The sequence below is a fragment of the Alligator sinensis genome, unplaced genomic scaffold, assembly GCF_000455745.1.
Source record: "Alligator sinensis unplaced genomic scaffold, ASM45574v1 scaffold173_5, whole genome shotgun sequence".
In the NCBI taxonomy this organism is placed as follows: Eukaryota; Metazoa; Chordata; order Crocodylia; family Alligatoridae; genus Alligator; species Alligator sinensis.
In genome coordinates, this window is record NW_005842198.1 from 957,211 (window position 1) to 975,832 (window position 18,622).

General features: G+C 36.4%; 1 protein-coding gene across 10 annotated transcripts in view; it reads left to right on the forward strand.

Annotated features, from left to right (window-relative positions):
- FTO (FTO, alpha-ketoglutarate dependent dioxygenase) overlaps positions 1-18,622 on the forward strand; it is a 432,416-nt gene that overhangs the window by 137,473 nt on the left and 276,321 nt on the right. For all 10 annotated transcript variants that reach the window (XR_003094760.1, XM_025207543.1, XM_025207542.1 and 7 more), the window contains exons 5-6: positions 8,924-9,003; positions 11,017-11,160. Coding sequence is in view for 9 of the 10 variants with exons in the window: in XM_025207543.1 (XP_025063328.1) it covers positions 8,924-9,003; positions 11,017-11,160 (224 nt within the window). In the remaining variant the exon portion in view is untranslated. The remainder of the gene's footprint in view (positions 1-8,923; positions 9,004-11,016; positions 11,161-18,622) is intronic.

Sequence of the window (18,622 nt, forward strand, 5' to 3'; positions counted from 1 at the left end):
ATACTTGAGTTAAAGCTCTTCTGATAAGCTTTAATTGAAGCGCCCCTTTTCCTTTACATTGGTTCCTATTCTGTATAAAGTAAAGCTAAACCTTTAAAAACAAAAAAAAAAAAAGGAGAAAATTGTTCACACTACCCACAGACATCTAATATTAAGTTGTGTCGTTAGCTTTTCTGGACAACCCTGTCCCTTGTGGTTAACTCAGTAGCACATATGTAGTGGAAAGTAGAAAGTAGTGTCTGAGTTCTTCAAATACTTTCAAAGTTGAGCAGCTCGCAGATCACATCAAGGACTTCTTTAAAAACCTTTAGTATTGTGCTGGAAAAGATATGCCTCGCTTACCCTGCATTTGTTAGAAGAAATAGACTAACAGCCAGAGACATTTCTTAAATCAAAGTGAAAGATATGTGGCAGCTGAGAGTGCCTACAAATCCATCTTTGTGCTATTGTTGTTTTAACATCAGATAGGTATGATCACCTAATTCTTGTTGACTGTAAAATTTGTGCCTAATCAGCCTTGTTGGCAAGCATACTCAGAAGACAAATTGTGGAATGAAATGTTTATCTTCAGTGTTTTTTGTACAGAGCTTTCTAGTACTGTAAATTATAGTTGACTAATTTTTCAAATGGTAAAGCCATTCCTTATTCCCCTGATAGGAGTTAACTTTATGCTGTAGCTCAGACACTGTTTGGAAATGTTGTATAAAGGACAGGTCACAATGTTATTTTATTTAACACCTAAGAACATCTTGATCATGTTGAGGTGAAGAAAGCAGGCCTATTAACATTTTTTCCAGTTAAATCATTCTTTCCAACCAATATTTCAGAGCAACTAGTGTTTGGACATCTGTGGAATGGATGTTAGGTACTCTCCTTTAGATTTCTCTATCATTTACAGTTACCTTTTTGCATTTTTAAGAGAAACATAGGTTTGATTTCTTTTTTTTAAACAGAAAAATTATTACAGAAATGTCTAACCCCTCCAGTACATTTCTAATAAATCATGGCTAATTTATTAGTTTTTATTAGTTGAAATAGATTACTTAAAATACCTGTTAGTAACCCATAATAAAGGCACTTATATCATCCTTAGCATATTTTTATTTTTTCATGGTTTTTCTTTTGCAAGTTGCTATTTTAAGAGAGAGTACATGTTTGGAGATGGTATCTGAGAAAATAGTCCAAAATATTTGGAGTTTTAAATTATAGAAATTTAATAGGTAAAGTGATAGCAAGAACCAAGTTTTAGTTAATTTATCCTGAGATTCTGCATATAGTGCACATTCCAGAGTCCCATCTTCTCAATAAGCTTTGGGCTCCTACACACATGCGGGGAGCCTGCTTTGATGCGCTGGAAATCCAGCGCATTGGGGCAGCCTCACTTAATTGAGTCTGCTTGAGCATGGAAATTGATGCGCTCCAGCAGCCTTGTGCATCAGCGTTATGGTGCATCTCCACTCTGACAAAATGGTGGCAGGGCACTTTGAAATAAAACACATCCAATAAGCTTTAGTTCAAAGCACTGCACCGCCACTTTTTCAGCGTGGGGTTGCTGATGCATGTGATGCACAGGTGCTTTTAATTAGCACAGCTCGCTAGTTAAAGTGCCCGGCGCCATGTCCAAGAGCATGTGTAAAAATGCTTTTACCACGATTACAAAAAATGGTGAAAAAGCTGAAAGGATTTGTTGTTTAGTTCATGGTTCGCCATTCTGACATCACCCAATGGCAAAGTATAGGACTGACAGACAGAATTTGAGGGTACTTCTCCCAATTGTGCTGGATTTGTGTAACCTTGGCAAGTCACTATGTCTGTTTTCCCATTTGGAAAATGGTACAATGCGTAACTATTTTACATAAGCTTTTTTAGGCCTTTCGGTGAAAGATACCATATTCCATGCATGATTTTTCACCTACAAGTCAGCATTTATCAGCAGTTATTCTGCAGTGGTACTTGGATATTGTCACTCTTTTTAGTTTATTGTACGCAGGAAGTAGCTTGATGTCTCATAAACAACATAGCTTGAAAAGTTAGTAAATATTGATATTATTAACGATGACACCTGCAAATGCAGATTGTAAAATGCAGAAACTCCATTAGCCTAGAAGGAAAGAATCTTCCATTTAATTTTGTTGTTCTGCACTGTACTTTGGTTGTGGCCATCTTAATAGCAAAAACGTTAATAATAAGATTCTAAATGTACTGTTTCCACAGGCCTCTGAAGTGGTTTTTATGCAGTATTGCAAATTTCCCATTTAAAAAAGAAGTCTTTCAGAATGTGAATTTTAGTGCCCCCTTGGGGCCCTCCCCCTCCCCATGGACGTTTCTATAATATGGTTCTTTGTTATCCTGAGTAGAGTTTGTTAAAAATGAGATCTTTTAATGATAGACTTGCACTTGCTTTTTCACCTCGTCTTCAGATAAAATTCACAATTTTATTAAATCACATTTTCATCTGTATATTTTTTGTCAAATCTCATTATATTAATCTAATTATGATGTCATAGTAATAAAAAGCTTTTTGATTTCATAAAGAGAAAGTTTGTTTCAATATGGAATTATCTCTTTTCAGCTTTGTTTTCCCTAACATGGAAAAATAGTCCTGCAGGAGGACTGCGAACCTGCTGCCTGATAACTGAAATCTGAACTTTATAGCACTTGAGAAACGGAAACAGTTTAGCCTAATTTAGAATAATATATTGGTCTGCAGAGGAAGTGCATGCTGAACCCTGCTGTCTCAAGTACACAGTCAAGGGGTGTCTAATACAAAACGTGTTGGGTGCATGCAATAAATCCACAATGCGTGGACATGAGCGAAGGGCCCCATCTGCTTTGCCCTAGAGCATGCTTAACTAGGGTTGTCATAGTCTTACTATTAAATTGGAATCTTTCCCCTAATCTTAGACTTAGATGCAACTAGATTTGCAAGCAGATTTACAATTTTCACTGATTTCCCTACTGTGACTTCAAAACATACTTAACAAAAATACATTCTGGACTTTTTCAAAGGGTGAATATTTACTTTTCCACAGCTGTTTCCCATAGATCAAATGTGGCTTGAAGGTTAGGGGTTTACAGCAGCTTGAAGAAGAACTTGATGGCGTCCTTTTCTTTTTTTCTTTTCTTTTCTTTTCTTTTCTTTGAACAAATTATAGTTCAAGGAGTATCAAAAATTATTTGCATGAACCAGAAGTTAGGCACACACATTGCAGGGGTTGGGCTGTGGTTAGAGATAAGTATTTAATGGAAACACTTCCACATGTATGTAGTGGCTCATTAAACTATTTATAGCCATTTAATCTGCCTGTACTTCCATATATTAACTTGAACTGTTTGTGCTCTTTGGCATCTTGAGTGTGGTTTTTTTCACCCTGTTCTTGCTTTCTCTACTCCACATTTGATCCAAATGCTTTATTCCTTGATTATTAGGAAGACTGTGAACCCCAGAAAGATATTTGTTGTTACCAAACTTTGATCATGTGTTTTGGCAAATCCTTGACATCTTGTTTAGTTCAGTCTCTTAATTCATTCTGGGTTTTGTTTGTGTGCACTTTTCTCATTTAAAACTAAAAGTATTTCTTGATTGGGACCAGATTATTCTTTTTGCGTTTTCCCATGGAGAAGATGAGAGATTTAAGGCCTATCCCTTTGGCCCAAGACTTTTGGAGGAAGGAGACTGGACCTGTATGGTCAAGCTTGTGTTTCTGCCACAGACCTCATTCCTCATAAGTATAAACTAATTTTACATATTAGTTATCAAGGACTTTATCACGTAAGCCCTTACTCATTATAGGAACCTACTAGCACAGTAGTCTCAGTGAACTCCATACGAGTTGAAAGAACTCTGCACCTTCTAGAACTGGACAACTTTTGGCAGAGTAGTTTAATGTGCCTCCCTGCCATGCTTTCTGGCTGACTTCAGACTAACACAGCTAGCGACCTTTATCTCTGTTTGTTTTCTAAGGTGCCTTTGGCCACCTATACACAATCATATGTGTAATTAATTTATTTCAATAAATCTTGTGTGGAATTGCCTGAGCCAGAGTTTCTATAATGGGATGTGGATCAAGGTGGCAAACAAGTCATTGGAAACTGGCAGGGAGAAAGTTGCGGAAATGGGAGAAATATATAGGTATAAAGGAAATTATGCCTATTTCTCAGCACTGACTCTTTTTCTGCTACAGATTCAATGGGACTCTTGCAGGGGTAAGATCTGTCCCCATGGTCCCAATGCAGGACCAGTATCTGAAATTGTTTACTGATAATTAATTATTTAGAGTTTCGGTTTCGCAGATCTTATCAATCAGATCTTAGCTATGCAAAACTAAAACTGGTGGTGTTCCCAAATGTATTGTATGTTATCTGACTATTGTAAGAAAGCTGTGGTGCACGTGGCATGGGTGGTCAGGTAAAAAGGCAGCAGTTCTGGCTCACCTTTAACATGGTACAATAATTTGTATGTAATGTTCTGTTAAATAAATGGTATTGCTGCCAACTGTACAATGTCCCATTTAACAAGCGGTATTTTTTTCCACATTATATAAAACAAGAAAATCTTTGAAGTAATCTTTTAAGAACTGGAATATATTTTTCAAATATCCTTTGAGACATATGATCCATGAAGCTTCAACCATTTTTATACAATTACAGTTCTAGATGAATTATAAACTCTTAAAATTACAGGGTTCTTTCTTAAAGTCATAAAGGATTAGAGACAGTTGGAAGCAATTTCAAGAAGAGAGAGCTCTACAGTGAAAGGGTTGCCAAGGGTTTGAATGAAGGTGCAAAGCAAAATGTAATACTTTTAATGCTGTATGTGCTACAGAGTGCACTAAATTAATTGGTACTGAATGGGGATGAAAATATTTAAGCAATCTGCTCATTGTGCTGATTCTTCATATAGGTGAATATTTTACTTTGCTTCTCAAAATCCAGACTTAATTTTTTCCAAGGCATTTGCAAGATTTGGCATTTTATCTTTTGACACTCTCTGTGGCAGGTTTTTTTTCCCTTATCTTTTTCCCCCTAAAGATATTTAGTGGATTTTTGTGTATTCTTCACGTATCCCTACCAGTGTATTTTGTGTACTCTTCACAGATCCACACTAACGTAACTGACCCTTTACCCATAATATTCCTCCTCTTCTAGGCCTAAGTCCTTATGAACAGAAGTTCCAAATGAAACCAAGTCAAATAATTTCCTTCTTTTTGCTTAAGCAGTGAACTCAGTTTGCATTCAGAGCAGAAGGACCTAAGTTCTAGTCTTTTTATTCTCCTTGAACCAAATGGTTTAAGGTGATAATGTTGAAGTCAAAAGAGGCCATGTATGCATGACTAATGATGTCATGGTTTGCTGAAATTAAAATGGTTCATTCCACAAATGTTATATACTAGTGATATTTAAGCAGTTTGTCAGTGGAATTATACAAAGTTATGTGGCTATCCAGTTAGGGTGTGGTTTTGTTTCGTTTTATTTTTCTTCCTTAAACGTTTATGCATTATGTCCTCATGTTTTCTTCTGTTGCAGAACAACAGAAAGGTTAAAGGATAAAATCACCCACCTGCATTTTTCCTGATATCCATGATAAGAAAACTTATAGAATCCAGTACAAGAAGACAGCTTGTTTTTGCAAGCAAAATACAACTAATAAATCATATTCAACTAAATTATTATTATTCATCATGCACATGCCAATTTGAGAACTTCAGAGTTCTTAAAAAGTATAGTAAAAGTTTCAAAGCACATCTGTTTTCGTTAATGGAGAAGGAGTAGCATATTAAGCTTCTACACACGGTGCAGCCTACTATATGCTAGGACATTGGATTTTATAAAATATGATGATCAGATAAAATGCTCATGACCTAAATTTTCAAAAGTGACTAAGAATTTGGGGAAACTCATTTTTCTGGGGGTATGCAAATTTGACACCATGAATGTGCTTCATATTTATGTGGTGGTGTGATGTTCCTTTATACTTTCAAACATCAAATTTGTCTTGATGGTGATTCAAGCTGATATCTAAACTCGGTAGTTGCCACTGAAAATGTAGGCCTTTTCTTATTGAAAATAGCCCTTTCTTACACGGCTGAATAGCCAGAGCCCTACTCCATCTTTCTCTTGCTGTGATCATCTTGCAGCAGTCTAGCTGTGGTCCCGTCTTTTCTTTTTGCTGGATGATCACTATGCCTTTCACATTCCAGTTATCTTGCAGTATTAGCAGTGGTGACTTACAGAACTACCTTTCATCTCTGATCTGACTTAAAGACTGTTATGCATCTCTGATTCTTTCAGATGCGTCATCCCAGATGTCTTGCTGCTAGCTCAAGCGTAGCAGGGCAAAACCAGTACTTTTCATCATCTTAACTCCCTCCCCTTCCCCGTCCCCTTCTCTGCCTGCCTTCTTCATTGCTATTAAAAATAGCACTTTCCACTTTCTCATACCCACGCTTATTACCTTGGGGTAATTTTTACTTCCATCTCTTTCCCTCACATTCAGCTATCCTTACACTATTCTAACAGCAACTTGCTCATCTTGTTTCTGTTCATATTTCTGCTATCTCCTGTTTTTGCTGCTCTTACTTGCATCTCCCTGATTTGTTTCACATCTTGAAAAAGCAGTAGCCAAAACTGTCTTCCTTAGGTGTCTCACTCTTGCCCACCAAATCAAGTCTAGAATTTTCATTCTTCTCTCCCTCCCAGGCTTTTTCCCAGGGTTTTTATCTGTTCTTGTTTTCTTACTGCTCATCCACCTCCATCTCTCTTACTCTGTGATGGTCAACACTTCCTTCTTCATTTTCTCTGACTGTCTTTTTTGGGTCTTCACTAATCATTGAAATGAGAGCTCTCCAAATTGATGTATTAGGCTTACTCCATATGTTTATCTTAAGTGTTTCTGTAAACCTATTTTGCAGGGTCCAAAGAATTCAAAATCAAAAACAATCTGATCTATAACAATTCATAAAGAGTTCTAAATTGTTTTTAAAAATATTATACAATTTTTGTTCTATGGGAAATTTTAAAAGTATTTTTCCAGAATCATTTTAAAAATGGTAATTCCCTTCAGGACAAGAATTCTGATGTTCAGCCAACTATGGTTATTACTTATGTTAAACAAGTTGCAATCTTTCTGGCTTGTGTTTTCTAGCCTTAGAGATATTTTGTAAAACTTCTCCTTATGGGGCATAGGAGGGAAGCCTCTTCTTTCTTATAAACTGAGAAATGTGAGAGAGAATTGAGTGATAGTCACTGACAGACAGCAAATGCAGAATCTCATTGTATCACCCTTACAAGTTTCTAAAGCATGACTGCATTTCATCTCTCCCCGCTGGAGTATTTTAAGCTCCCTGACCCTGCTTTCCTCCTCTCCCCCACCTCCAGACGAACAACCCTGCCCCTTTCCCCACCCCAACTTACTAAAAATAGCCTGGTGCCAAAGGGTATGGTGGGGAGGAAAAATGCAGCCCTAAGGCTGGGGCTCGGGCCAGTGGCTGGGCTTTTGTAGCTTGCTGGGCTGCACTGGAAACTGTACAGCAGTTCAGTTAAATCTGTCTTGCCAGACCCAATCTAAGTTAGACTACCTCTGAGGTAGGGTTAATTTAGATTGGGTCAGTCATTTTTAGAATGATCTTACCTTCATGAACTTGTGTACAGTTAGCACTTAGATTGACCTAACTAGGGATCTAAGGGTGCAGGCAGAAGTTACAATTTTTGCCTGATCTGGCCACAGAAAGCATTTTTTTTTAGCTGTGACCAAACAAGTACACAGCTCCAGACAGCTTAAAAAATGATGGATTGTTTGAAAATCTGACCCCTCATTGGATGAAGTATCAGATAAAGACATTTCAAAATGTAGTCTCTTTTGTAACTTGTGTCTGTCAGAGCTCCCAATCTCTTACTGTTTTACAAAGGAGCAGGGGGAAAGGAAGTAGAGGAAGTTCAGTCAGGGTGTTTTTTGGTCCCCCTGGAGGGTGGGGCAGGTATATTGGAGCCTTCCTAAGGCGTGGCGGCTTCTATTCACCCACACCACCCTTCAACACTAGCTGGGGAGCCCCAAGAATGAGCTACCTGTGCTGCCCTTTACCCCTCCCATTCTGAAAACAGTGAGCACTGGCAGACAGTTGTGCCCATTGCTATGGGAACCTGGCTGGCAACTAGACTCCCCACCCCCCTGGAACAAACAGTGAACTTCTGTTTGGTCTGGGGTAACGCTGTAACTCAGAATGCTTTGCAGAAATAGTTCTGAGTTACAGATGGGAGCTGCACTTCTGTCTGCACTCTAGGTGTAAGGTCTGCACCTGGGAGAATGAAGTTAGATCGGGTGAAAATTTTGTATGTGATCTAACCTCCCCAACTGTCTGCACCTAGCCTTAATGTGTGTGTCAATTTTTTCTATCTTCTTACCTTCCTCTGTTAAGCACTTGAGATCTACAAGTGAAGATAAATGTAAAAGATCTAAGACTATGGACAAATATAATTTTAGCTTGTTTAAAAGGGTCAGGGGAGCTGCCGCTCAGGAGCATTGCATCAGCTGTTATGTGTGCACAGTACCTGTACTGATATCAGTTAACTATATTGCCCAACTTCGTCCTTAAATAAAGCATGGTTAAAGTTGGAGAAATTTTCCCACACTTGCATTTACATAGAATCATGTAGACTTAACAGTGGATTGTAAAAGCTTATTTTCAGTATCTTTTGATATACTTTTGATACTTATTCAGTATCTTTTGATAGTTATTACATCTGTCTGTACCCAAAGGAGTAGTATTATTTAAAAGCTATGTATTGTAAAACAAGGTTCTTTATTTTCTATTCAAAATATGTGGTGTACATTATCTTGCACTTAAATATGGCAGGGATAAATTTTCTCTTTAATATAATTTTCTCCGTAGAGAGGAATTGATTGTATTTTTCAATCTGTCCCCAGATGATCTCAATATGACACATCAGCACTGTGTGTTGGCTGGCTGGCCACCTCGGTTCAGCTCTACTCACAGAGTGGCAGAGGTGAGTAGGAGGGAGAAACTTGATTTGCTTTTTGCTCCTTGGTACTATTAGTAGTCCCAGACATTGTGAATTTAGGATCACAGTGTTGTTTTAAATTATGATTCACAGTTTTACTGATGACTTAGACTTTTCCAGGGAAGTTTGTGTGCTATACTTGAATCTAGTCCTGGAAGATGTCTCATTGATTTTTTTTATGGGACTAGGTACACTTTCTTTGTTTATGAGCAAATAAGTTTGAGTTTATGCCTAACCTCTCCAACAACTTCTGTACTATATTTCACCAACTCATTAAATACATGCAAAAAATTTTAATCATATTAAAAAAAACCCAACATTTTAATTTTTGTTTACCTTTGGCTACCTCAACTCCAATATAAGGGTTGTTTTAGTGACAGGTGGGAGGGAGATATGTTCAAAATGTATCTCCAGGAGGCAGAGCAACTGAGTGTAGCCATGAGACTGTTTTTAGTTGGAGCCACCAATTCCTCTAGGACTGGACATGAAAATAGAGAGGTGGCACAAAGCCCGTAGCTGAACTTTGCCCTGACATACCATGGCCCATTCACAGGAAAAGTGTTAATAGGTGCTCTTTAGTAGCTTTAATGCTTTAGCTACTCCTAACTGTCATAACTGTATGAATTTAAAGGAACATAGAGATATTTATCTCTGTGAGCGTGGGTTTGTTGTTTTTTTAATTTTGTCTGTTATCATACATTGTCTTTCTATGGTAAGCAAAAAGAAATGGATTGAGGAAGAAAAAATAGATGTATTGAAACAATTATTTAAAAAATATATTTTTTTTGTCATAGCAAGGCAAAAAGGCATTATTATTGCATGTGTGTGTATGAGAGAGAGAAGTATACATTTTAGTGTTGATTAATTTTTCCCTGTTAGCTCTTATTTGTAGTTATTGTAGAAAAAAGTAATGATGAAACTAGTAAATATAGTTGATATTTATATATAGAAAATGTATATAACCCAGAAAAATAAAGAATGACAATTTAAACATGATATCTCAATATTTCTTACTTTAAGCAATTGGTGGTCTAAAGATATGTCTGATTTCTCAGTCATGCTGGAGCATTACATCTTTCAAAACAAACCCTGGTGATTAGAGCTGAGCTTTGGTATAAAACTGTAACACAATGTGCATTATACTGCATGTGTGAAGAAAACGGTTCTTTATTTTCCTTTGCAGAAAAAATGAGCTCTCTGACCTAGTACTCCCACCACTGTGTTGTTCTGACATTAAAATGCACATTTATTGCCACAATTTGAAAAGCTTCCCCTTTAGATGTTTGTACTTTTGTTTTTATAAACCTTTGTGACCTCATATTGTATAGTAGGGAAGTTCTAATACAAAGAATTATGAGACCAGGGGGTCTCTATTCAAGGCTATTCCTGGGGATCTAGCTAAAGTTATAAATATTTAACTGAAAATAATTATGATGTAGACATATCCTTTTCTTTTGTGTCACAAGGATATTTACATGTTCCTTCAGCACTGAGGGAAGTTATGTTCATAAAAAAACAAATTAAAGAGGTAACAATCAAACCTATACAGTTCTTGTTTTCTCCATTTAATATATTCTCTCTTCATGCTCTGTGTGGAATTCATATTCCATCTTAATAGAATCATGTACTAGAGAGGATGTGACCAATTGTTAAATGCTCTAGAAGACTAATCTGTTTGTCAACGGGGAGGAGGAAAAAGAATATTGGCCATTTTCAAAAGCCTTTGGTTGTTTTAGCTTACAGATTTTTCTCATAATGATTAATTTCTCCCCAAATCTTTACTTTTGAGACTTAACTGTATCTTTTAATGAGTTATACTTTTAAAAATATAAATGGTACTGATGTTGTGCGGTACAATAATTATAAGATTTCTTACTTTGTTTCTCTTGCTTTATAAAAATGTTTATTGTGATTCAGTGGCTGACACTGAATTATTTTCTGTTTGCATTACTGCTTCCAAATTACCTATAAATTATTTTTTTAATTTTGCTTTTACAGTGCTCAAGAGGGACTCTGGACTACATTTTTAGGCAGTGTGAGACAGCACTGCAGAATTTACAAGATGATTCTGAATCAGTGGCTTTATCTTTGAAATCACTGGAAGTCACGATTGTAAAGGAAGTAGAAGGAATTCATAATGAGGTGAGGGACAGGTTTACAGTGGATGCCCTGCAGACTAGGTGAAGCCTTCTTTCTTGGTGTGGGAAGCAGGTGTGGTGCTAACATGAATGGAAGTTAAGGCTATTCAACAACTTGCAGAATGTCATACTAAACTTTGAGTATCATTGACTCTTGTTTTTGGGTGTGTTGATTGGGATAAATGTAAAGTTGGTGATCTTTGTTCTGAGTAGGAGGACTTTTTTCCCTTGGATCCCTCTGCTGGTTAATTCAAAGAATAACTTGAGCCAGATCAGTCTCATTGTACCCAATTTGATTAATTTCTTCTTTTTCTGTTCTACTCTACCAAAAAAGAGAAAATAGCTAAATTAAAGAAAAAGAGCAAGTCAGACACTCATGTTCTTTAGCTGTTTCTCAAACAAGGAAGTAGCATCCAGTCATTTTCAGAAAAACCCATGTGACCACAGTGATGGGAGAGATAATCTACTTTACAGTTTTCTTTAATAAGAAAAGGTGTAAGAAATCTATTTCTTAGGAATAATGTAGCTCAGATTCCTGATCCTGTGTGGAGGATCCTGCAGGTGAATAGCTGCATGTGTCTGGAATCTGAAGTCCAAACAGCTCTGAAAAGTTGTTTGTTCAGGTTGAGAGCCTTAGCAAATGCACATATTTAGCAAACTAAGGTGGATTCTAGCTGTTAAGATGGATAGAAAATAGCAGTGCCTTGTTTAGAGAGAAATATAAAATTGTGTGGTATCCTTGAAAATGTTATTCTAATACTTTTTATCAGTGGGAAGAGTTGCAATATGACACAAATCGTTAGGCCTGTTTAGGAAATTGGCAAAAGTTTGTACTCTTTTTGTGAAAATGGCAGTTCCTTCTGAGAAGCTGAATTAAACTTTCATAAAATTTCATCTCAAAACTGCCACAAAGAATACCATCCACAGTGTTTTTTAAGGTCTTCAAAATGACAGACTGACATGTTTATTGTTTTGTTGTCCAAAGAGCCGTCTTTGGTTGCAACTTCTGATGATTTTGACACAAGACATGAGTAGTGAACACTATAGGAAAAATAGGTAATGCTTCATAGTTAATATAAAACAATATAATATTATTTTACCAATTTGTGCTTTCATTTTCAGTAGTACATCACAGTGCTGTTGTAGTCATAGATTTTAAAGTAGTCTGGATTCCTACTGGTGTAACTGAGCTTGTTTGACCCACTGGGACAAGCATGGTGTTTAATTTTCACATGCAGTATAGTGATGTATTTACAACACTCTTTTGGAGGATTTGTTTCTTAAAGTTCATACAACAGAATATGTATTTACTGAGTAATAGAACAAACTCACAATCTTCATAAACTTTGAGGGACAAGTATTTGGCTACCATGGCACATTTCACAAAAATGGCAAAATAATCTCTTTTTTCTCTTAGTTTTAATCCAAACAGTTTTTGACATATTTTAAAGCTGGCTAGTATTTGCAGTGCTCTACAAAATATTAATTGTGCTTAGGAATAAGACAGTAGACATACGTTGTTTGCATAGCTAGGCCTGTTCAGAGCCAGCCTAAATTTGCACAGCCTTTTTAATAGATGTATACTATTTACATCATGTGGGGATCTGGGCCTTTGCATTTACCTAGGTAATATTGCTTTGTGTTGTTTCCTGTTACACGTATGATATATACTGTATCTTGTATATACTGTATATACACTGTAGCAGAATTTACTGGTTAGCCTATATGCATTGCACACTTAAGAGTCAATAAACATTGGATCTATATTCCACATGAAAAGAGGATCACCACCCGCCCTCTTTGATATTTTTCAAGGTCATCCCTTTATTCAAGGGATTAATTCCATATGTCAGAGTACTATTTTAGACATTGTTCTTTTTACCACACAAGTAGGCAAGTTATCTGTGGTTTACATCGTGGTAGATATACTTTTCTTTGTTGCTTATCAAAGTTAACTGGAAACATAAATGTTTGAGAGAATAATACAGGCCTTTTCTTTTGCAAATAGAAGCTTCTTCACTTTTTATACTAGATATGACTGGATTTTTGCAGTTTCCTGGATCAGTACAACATGTAGGTTGTTACAATGTAAGATGTGTGTATAGGGAAAAACCACACTCTGCCCCATGTATCTTTGCTAATGAGCAGTTTACTTGCTGTTTCAGACATAGGCCTCTCCAGAGGAATTGTAACTTCATGTCTGTTATGAGTATGAGTTGAATGGATTTTAAAATGCATATATGCTACTTGAATTATTTCTGACTCACTGCCTTGTTTTACTTTTAAATACTACTGTAAAGCAGTACTTTAGAGACAATAGTTCAAATAGCAATTACTAGCTTTTAGGACTTCTTCTAAATTTTCCCTTTATATTGATGACACATCAATACTAGGTATCAGATGTCAGAAACTCAGATTAAGTCATCATGGAGCTCTTAGGCTCCAGAAATATATATCCTACAGCTGAACATAGGCTTACAGTCATTGCTAAAATTAAATCATTGCATTGAAGATCTTGGTACAAGATCCCACTGTTAGAGAAAATGCAGTGTTAACCCTAGGTTGCATGTCTGATGGATAATGTGGTAGATGTTAGATTTCTTTGGACTTGAAGTTCCCTGGGTGTCATGGTGCCTTTCATTAAAACAGATTCTTGGTCTGTATTTTGCGTTATAGCAAAGTACATAGTGACTGCTGGATTTGTCCACGCAACCATTTTACTCCCAGCATGTAGCTCAGAATTATAAATAATGGCACCCTCACTTAGCAGTATCTGCTGATGATTTTTCAAAGCAGTACATAGGGAAGTCTGTCTTTTAACTACAGAACAAATACTACGGTGACAAGTATATCTGTGAGCAAAGTACAATATGGAGAATAGAAGTAATTACCTGAACAATTGTGGGATATAGTATCCTAGCAGTAATGCATAGTGCTGCAGATTGAATTAAGTCATCCCTTTAAGCAAACAGGTGATTGTTTGGTCAGGAGTAATTTATATTGAAATAAATAGCCTGGCAGAGCTGACAGTGCTGAGCTGTTCACCATACTGACATAGCTCTTGACTTCCAAAAATATGTACAACTACTTGGTGCATCTAGAATGGAGCTGTAAGAGAACTGGCGAAAAGCCACTGTTAAGTAAATACCTTTTGGGGGGCAGGGAAAGAAAAACCAACAATATTGCCCGGCAGATTATTTAAACGATAATGGATATAATATTTTAAAAACTTATACCAAAGTACAGTTTTATCCCTTCTCCCCTACCCGCATCATTTGCATTTCAGATGAGCACACGCATTTCATTGTTTTGAGTGATCTGGAGCTATAACAACAGGTTTTTGTTAGGGTGAGATGATTTCAGAATTACTTTGAGGGCTTGCTGGATTGGGCAGAGAGTAGGCACAGTCCTACAGATTTTTTTGTGATCGGAAGTTTTTTTAGGATCAGGCCCCATATGAAAAGCAGTCCAGAAGAATGCACACGAGTACTTAAATTGACAGAATCAAAGGTATTGGCTTCACTTGATTTTTGGTTTAGTCCTTTTGATTAGAAGATTTGAAGTTAAGGTTGAATTCTTTGATCTAACTCTAGTCAGGGTGCAGTTACTCTTGCATATCTCAAATCCTTCCCAATGGTAAAAGTAGTTTGAGTTTAGCCCTCAGTGTAATGTGATGTAAAAAAAAAGCCTCAGCTAGCTAAATTGAAAGAGTTTATTGTTGTTAAACTCTCAGGTCACTGCTGAGAAGCCTGGTGATGTACACAGCAAAAGGAAGGTTAATGCGTGTTTTAGCACATCACAGTGAAATGACAGCACAGTTGGTGGCTGGCTAGTACAAAAGAGAGAAAATATAGATCACCTACATAGATGGCATTTAATAACCAGTACCTTTAAATAATTGACTGAGTAGCCACTAGCTCACAAAATGTCAAATGGTGCTGTTGGCCTTTTACTACCCACTATTGACAATAAACCTAAAATTGGCCTTTAATCATTGTTTAAAGGACAACCTGAAGATAAGTTGATGTTAGACATATGAGGTCTCATTCTGATCTCATTTTCATTGGTGGAAATCATCAGTGAAAACACTGTCATCAAAATAAGTTCTAAATTATACTAATATATATATATTGCCTGTTTGCCTGTTCAGGGTTTATGCCATTTAGTTACCCACAGTGCCTGGGTCTCCAGTGTAAAACTGACATTAGAAAAAGTAGCCAAAGATGAAGCACAGCAACTGCTAACCTGAGTTCAGATCTTGGTATGTGAATAGCCTCCACCCTCAACTAATCCAAATAGATCTAGAATGGCTAGCTCTTTGTTTCTATTTTGCTTGAAATACTGTGACTTAAAATGAATTCCTTCTCTAGGAATGGTTTGCCTTATTTATTCACTTTATTCTAGGGTCTTTTATAAACATAATGATTTATATAACAGGTTTTGCTTTTGTACTGTATATATTTGCCTCTACTTCATTAAAACCCATCTGAATCTGATACTTCTTTGTTCTGCTATGCATTCTGTTATTCACATAAAGGGCAGAAAGTAGGAAGGTAAGTTGAGCTATCTCTGTAACTTTATTTGATCCAAGAATAGATGGTAAAGAGATGCTTTATTTTAATAAAGGGAAGACAAGGAGAGGCTTGGAATATAAAATGTAGGGACTTTTGGAAAGCAGCCAGTAGTTATCTGTCTCTGGGTTTTCTCCATGATTATGGATGTGATATGATGTGAACTAGTATGTATTAATTAAGTAAGAAAAAGGGCTTTTCATTCACAGGATTCCAAAACCTGTTCTGTTTACAAAAAAGCCTTTTCTGTTTACAAAAACAAATAATTTTATATATAGGTAGGTGAAGGCATAAAGATGTAATATGTGTGTCACACTGACTACACAGATACCTTTGCAGTCAGTCTCCTGGCCATTGGTTCCTGTGTTGGAAACCAAATAATGCTGCATGCCTGGACTGTTTCCCAAAGATCATGTGTCAGGCAGCTTGATGACTAACTTAGTGGGTAAAACAATGATTGACTTTTAACCCTTTTTTAACTCTATAGAGAGGCTAAGTTGAGACATGAAACAAAATGAATTTGGGCCTCAGTTTGAGAGCTCTTGTGAACAGTAGTCCACATCATTAAATAAGCACATATGTCACAATTTGGCATGGTTGGTACACTGACCTCTAAAGAGACCAGCTATTTCTGCACAAAATTAACTAGTTTACTACTAAACTTTACCTCAAACCTAGAGAACACAGCACTTCTAGGTCATAAGCCACTAAGCACTGTGGAGCTACTTGCAGCATTCATGCTGGGAGAGTAAATGTGAGGCCTCAATTTCCATTACTGCCAAGATGCATCTAAAATGTAACCAAGGTGCCAAGATTTAAATGAGATTGAATTTACATAGATCAAGCAGAGAAATCAATATAATTAGTCAAAAATCAGATTGACTAAATTCACATTCTTGTCACAATGGGCCATATTGTAACATCGATTTTTTTTTTTTAAGCAGAACTCTTCATTGATTAATGGCCCTCTATGATTTATTTCCTGAAACATTATGGTTGCCAAGCTTTATAGGTTACAGCCTTTTTATTGAAAGAGGCCAGCAAGAAAAAAAAGCCTACATATGTACACAACCCTGGGCTGAATTTTCAGAGGTGTTGGGCACAAAGTGTTTAAAGTCAGTGAAAGCTGTAGAAGCTCAACACACCTGAAAATGAATCCCAGAGAGGCTTGACAAAATAAGTCTTGACGCTTCATATATGGCTAATTCTGTAAGAGCAATAAACTTCACTTGAACTTTATTAAGAAAGACATGTGTTGTTAAACCTGTATACTAAGGAAATCTGAGCTAGGCTTGCAGCCTTCCTTTCAAAACATTTAAGATTTACTTCTGTTAACTAATGTCTTCTAATCCTGTTAATGTCTTTTTTTTCCAATAGGGTTATTTTAATATTGTCTTTATAGTTTTGTTGTTTAAATAGCTTTATTGACATCAGTTACACATATCAAACAAATAGCACCAACTAAAACACTTTCAGACTTTAGTAACTGCTTTCTTTATCCTTGGAGAAAGATGTTCTTAGGTGAAGTCTTTAAGCCACTTTCATTATTGTTTCCTTTACAAGTACCCTTTGTTTACCACAGAGTTCAGTAGCGGAAAACAAAACAAAAAATTCTTTGTGGTAACAGGTGAAGATTAAAGTGGTTTTGAGTCTGTGTGAAACATAACTACCATAACAAAGATAAATACAAAATTCTGAATGACTAGGACTGTAAATCACGATTAAAAAAAAGGTGATTTAAAGAGTAGAAGGACATTAGATGAATGGAAGGACTAAGCTTGAAAATTTATGAGTAGGTTATATGGTCTTCACATTTTATAACTATGATGATGTTCTCCTAAAGGTAATGTGCAAGTATGATATTTAAGAATAACCCATTGCAGGCAGGTTTTCTATTTGCTGTTGTAATGTCTCAAAGGTGCAAGGTTATACAGCATGCAGCTTAGCTGTTTTTTCCCCTTTTGGATGAAGATTTCTTGAGGTGTGTCAGACTCTCTAATATCTGAGATCATGGTGTTAGAAGTGTTCCATTGTAAACTCTGCTAGTGACACCACATTTTTATTTTGCTACAACATGGCTTTATAAGTGTATCATGAAAATGCTTTAATTATTGTAAATAGAAATGTGCCTGGCAAATCAAAAGAAAAAAAAAAGCTTAAATTCTCAAGTTTAACAAAAAAAAATCTTTAAAGAATTTCAGATTCACTTGTGATATAGAAATGTTCTCTTATCTGACTTCCTCAAGGCTGCCTGCATGATCCATTATAGTTTTATGGTACTAGATTTGCTAATGTAAGAGTCAGAAAAGTATCCAAAGTCTGTGACTTCAGTGATGCAGTAAGTGGAGAGGTTCCTTTTTAACTCTAGCTACGTGCGTTCTTCTGCACAGCTGCTATAAGAAGTTGGGGGCTTGTTTTATGTGAATGAAGATCTAATAGAAGGGAGCACACTCATCCACTCACTGCAGCAGTAAATGATAGACCCCCTAAATCAGGGAAATTGGATTTAGGAATACTGTATTTTGTTGTAGATCTCTTTCAAATACATTGCAGCTAAGTACTGATCCAGTTTTTGTTCGTGTCTTTGAAATGATCTTGTGGTCTCAGTTCAGGTGTCTATATCATAAAAACCACCAATATAAGAGGCAGGCTTGAATAAACAGTCTTCCTTTGGTAATTTATCAGAACAGCTAATGTGAGAGCTTAGGGACAGGAAGTACACATAAACTGGTATAAGTGGTTAGAAACTGGTTCAAATCTGTAACACAACAGAAGTTCAGTGCACATAAACTGCTTTTAAAATGCCCCAAACTAGTTTAAGATAAACCTAGATGGATATCTTATCAGACTTAACCAATTTAGGTTAAATTAATTTATTGAACTTCTGTCCCAGAT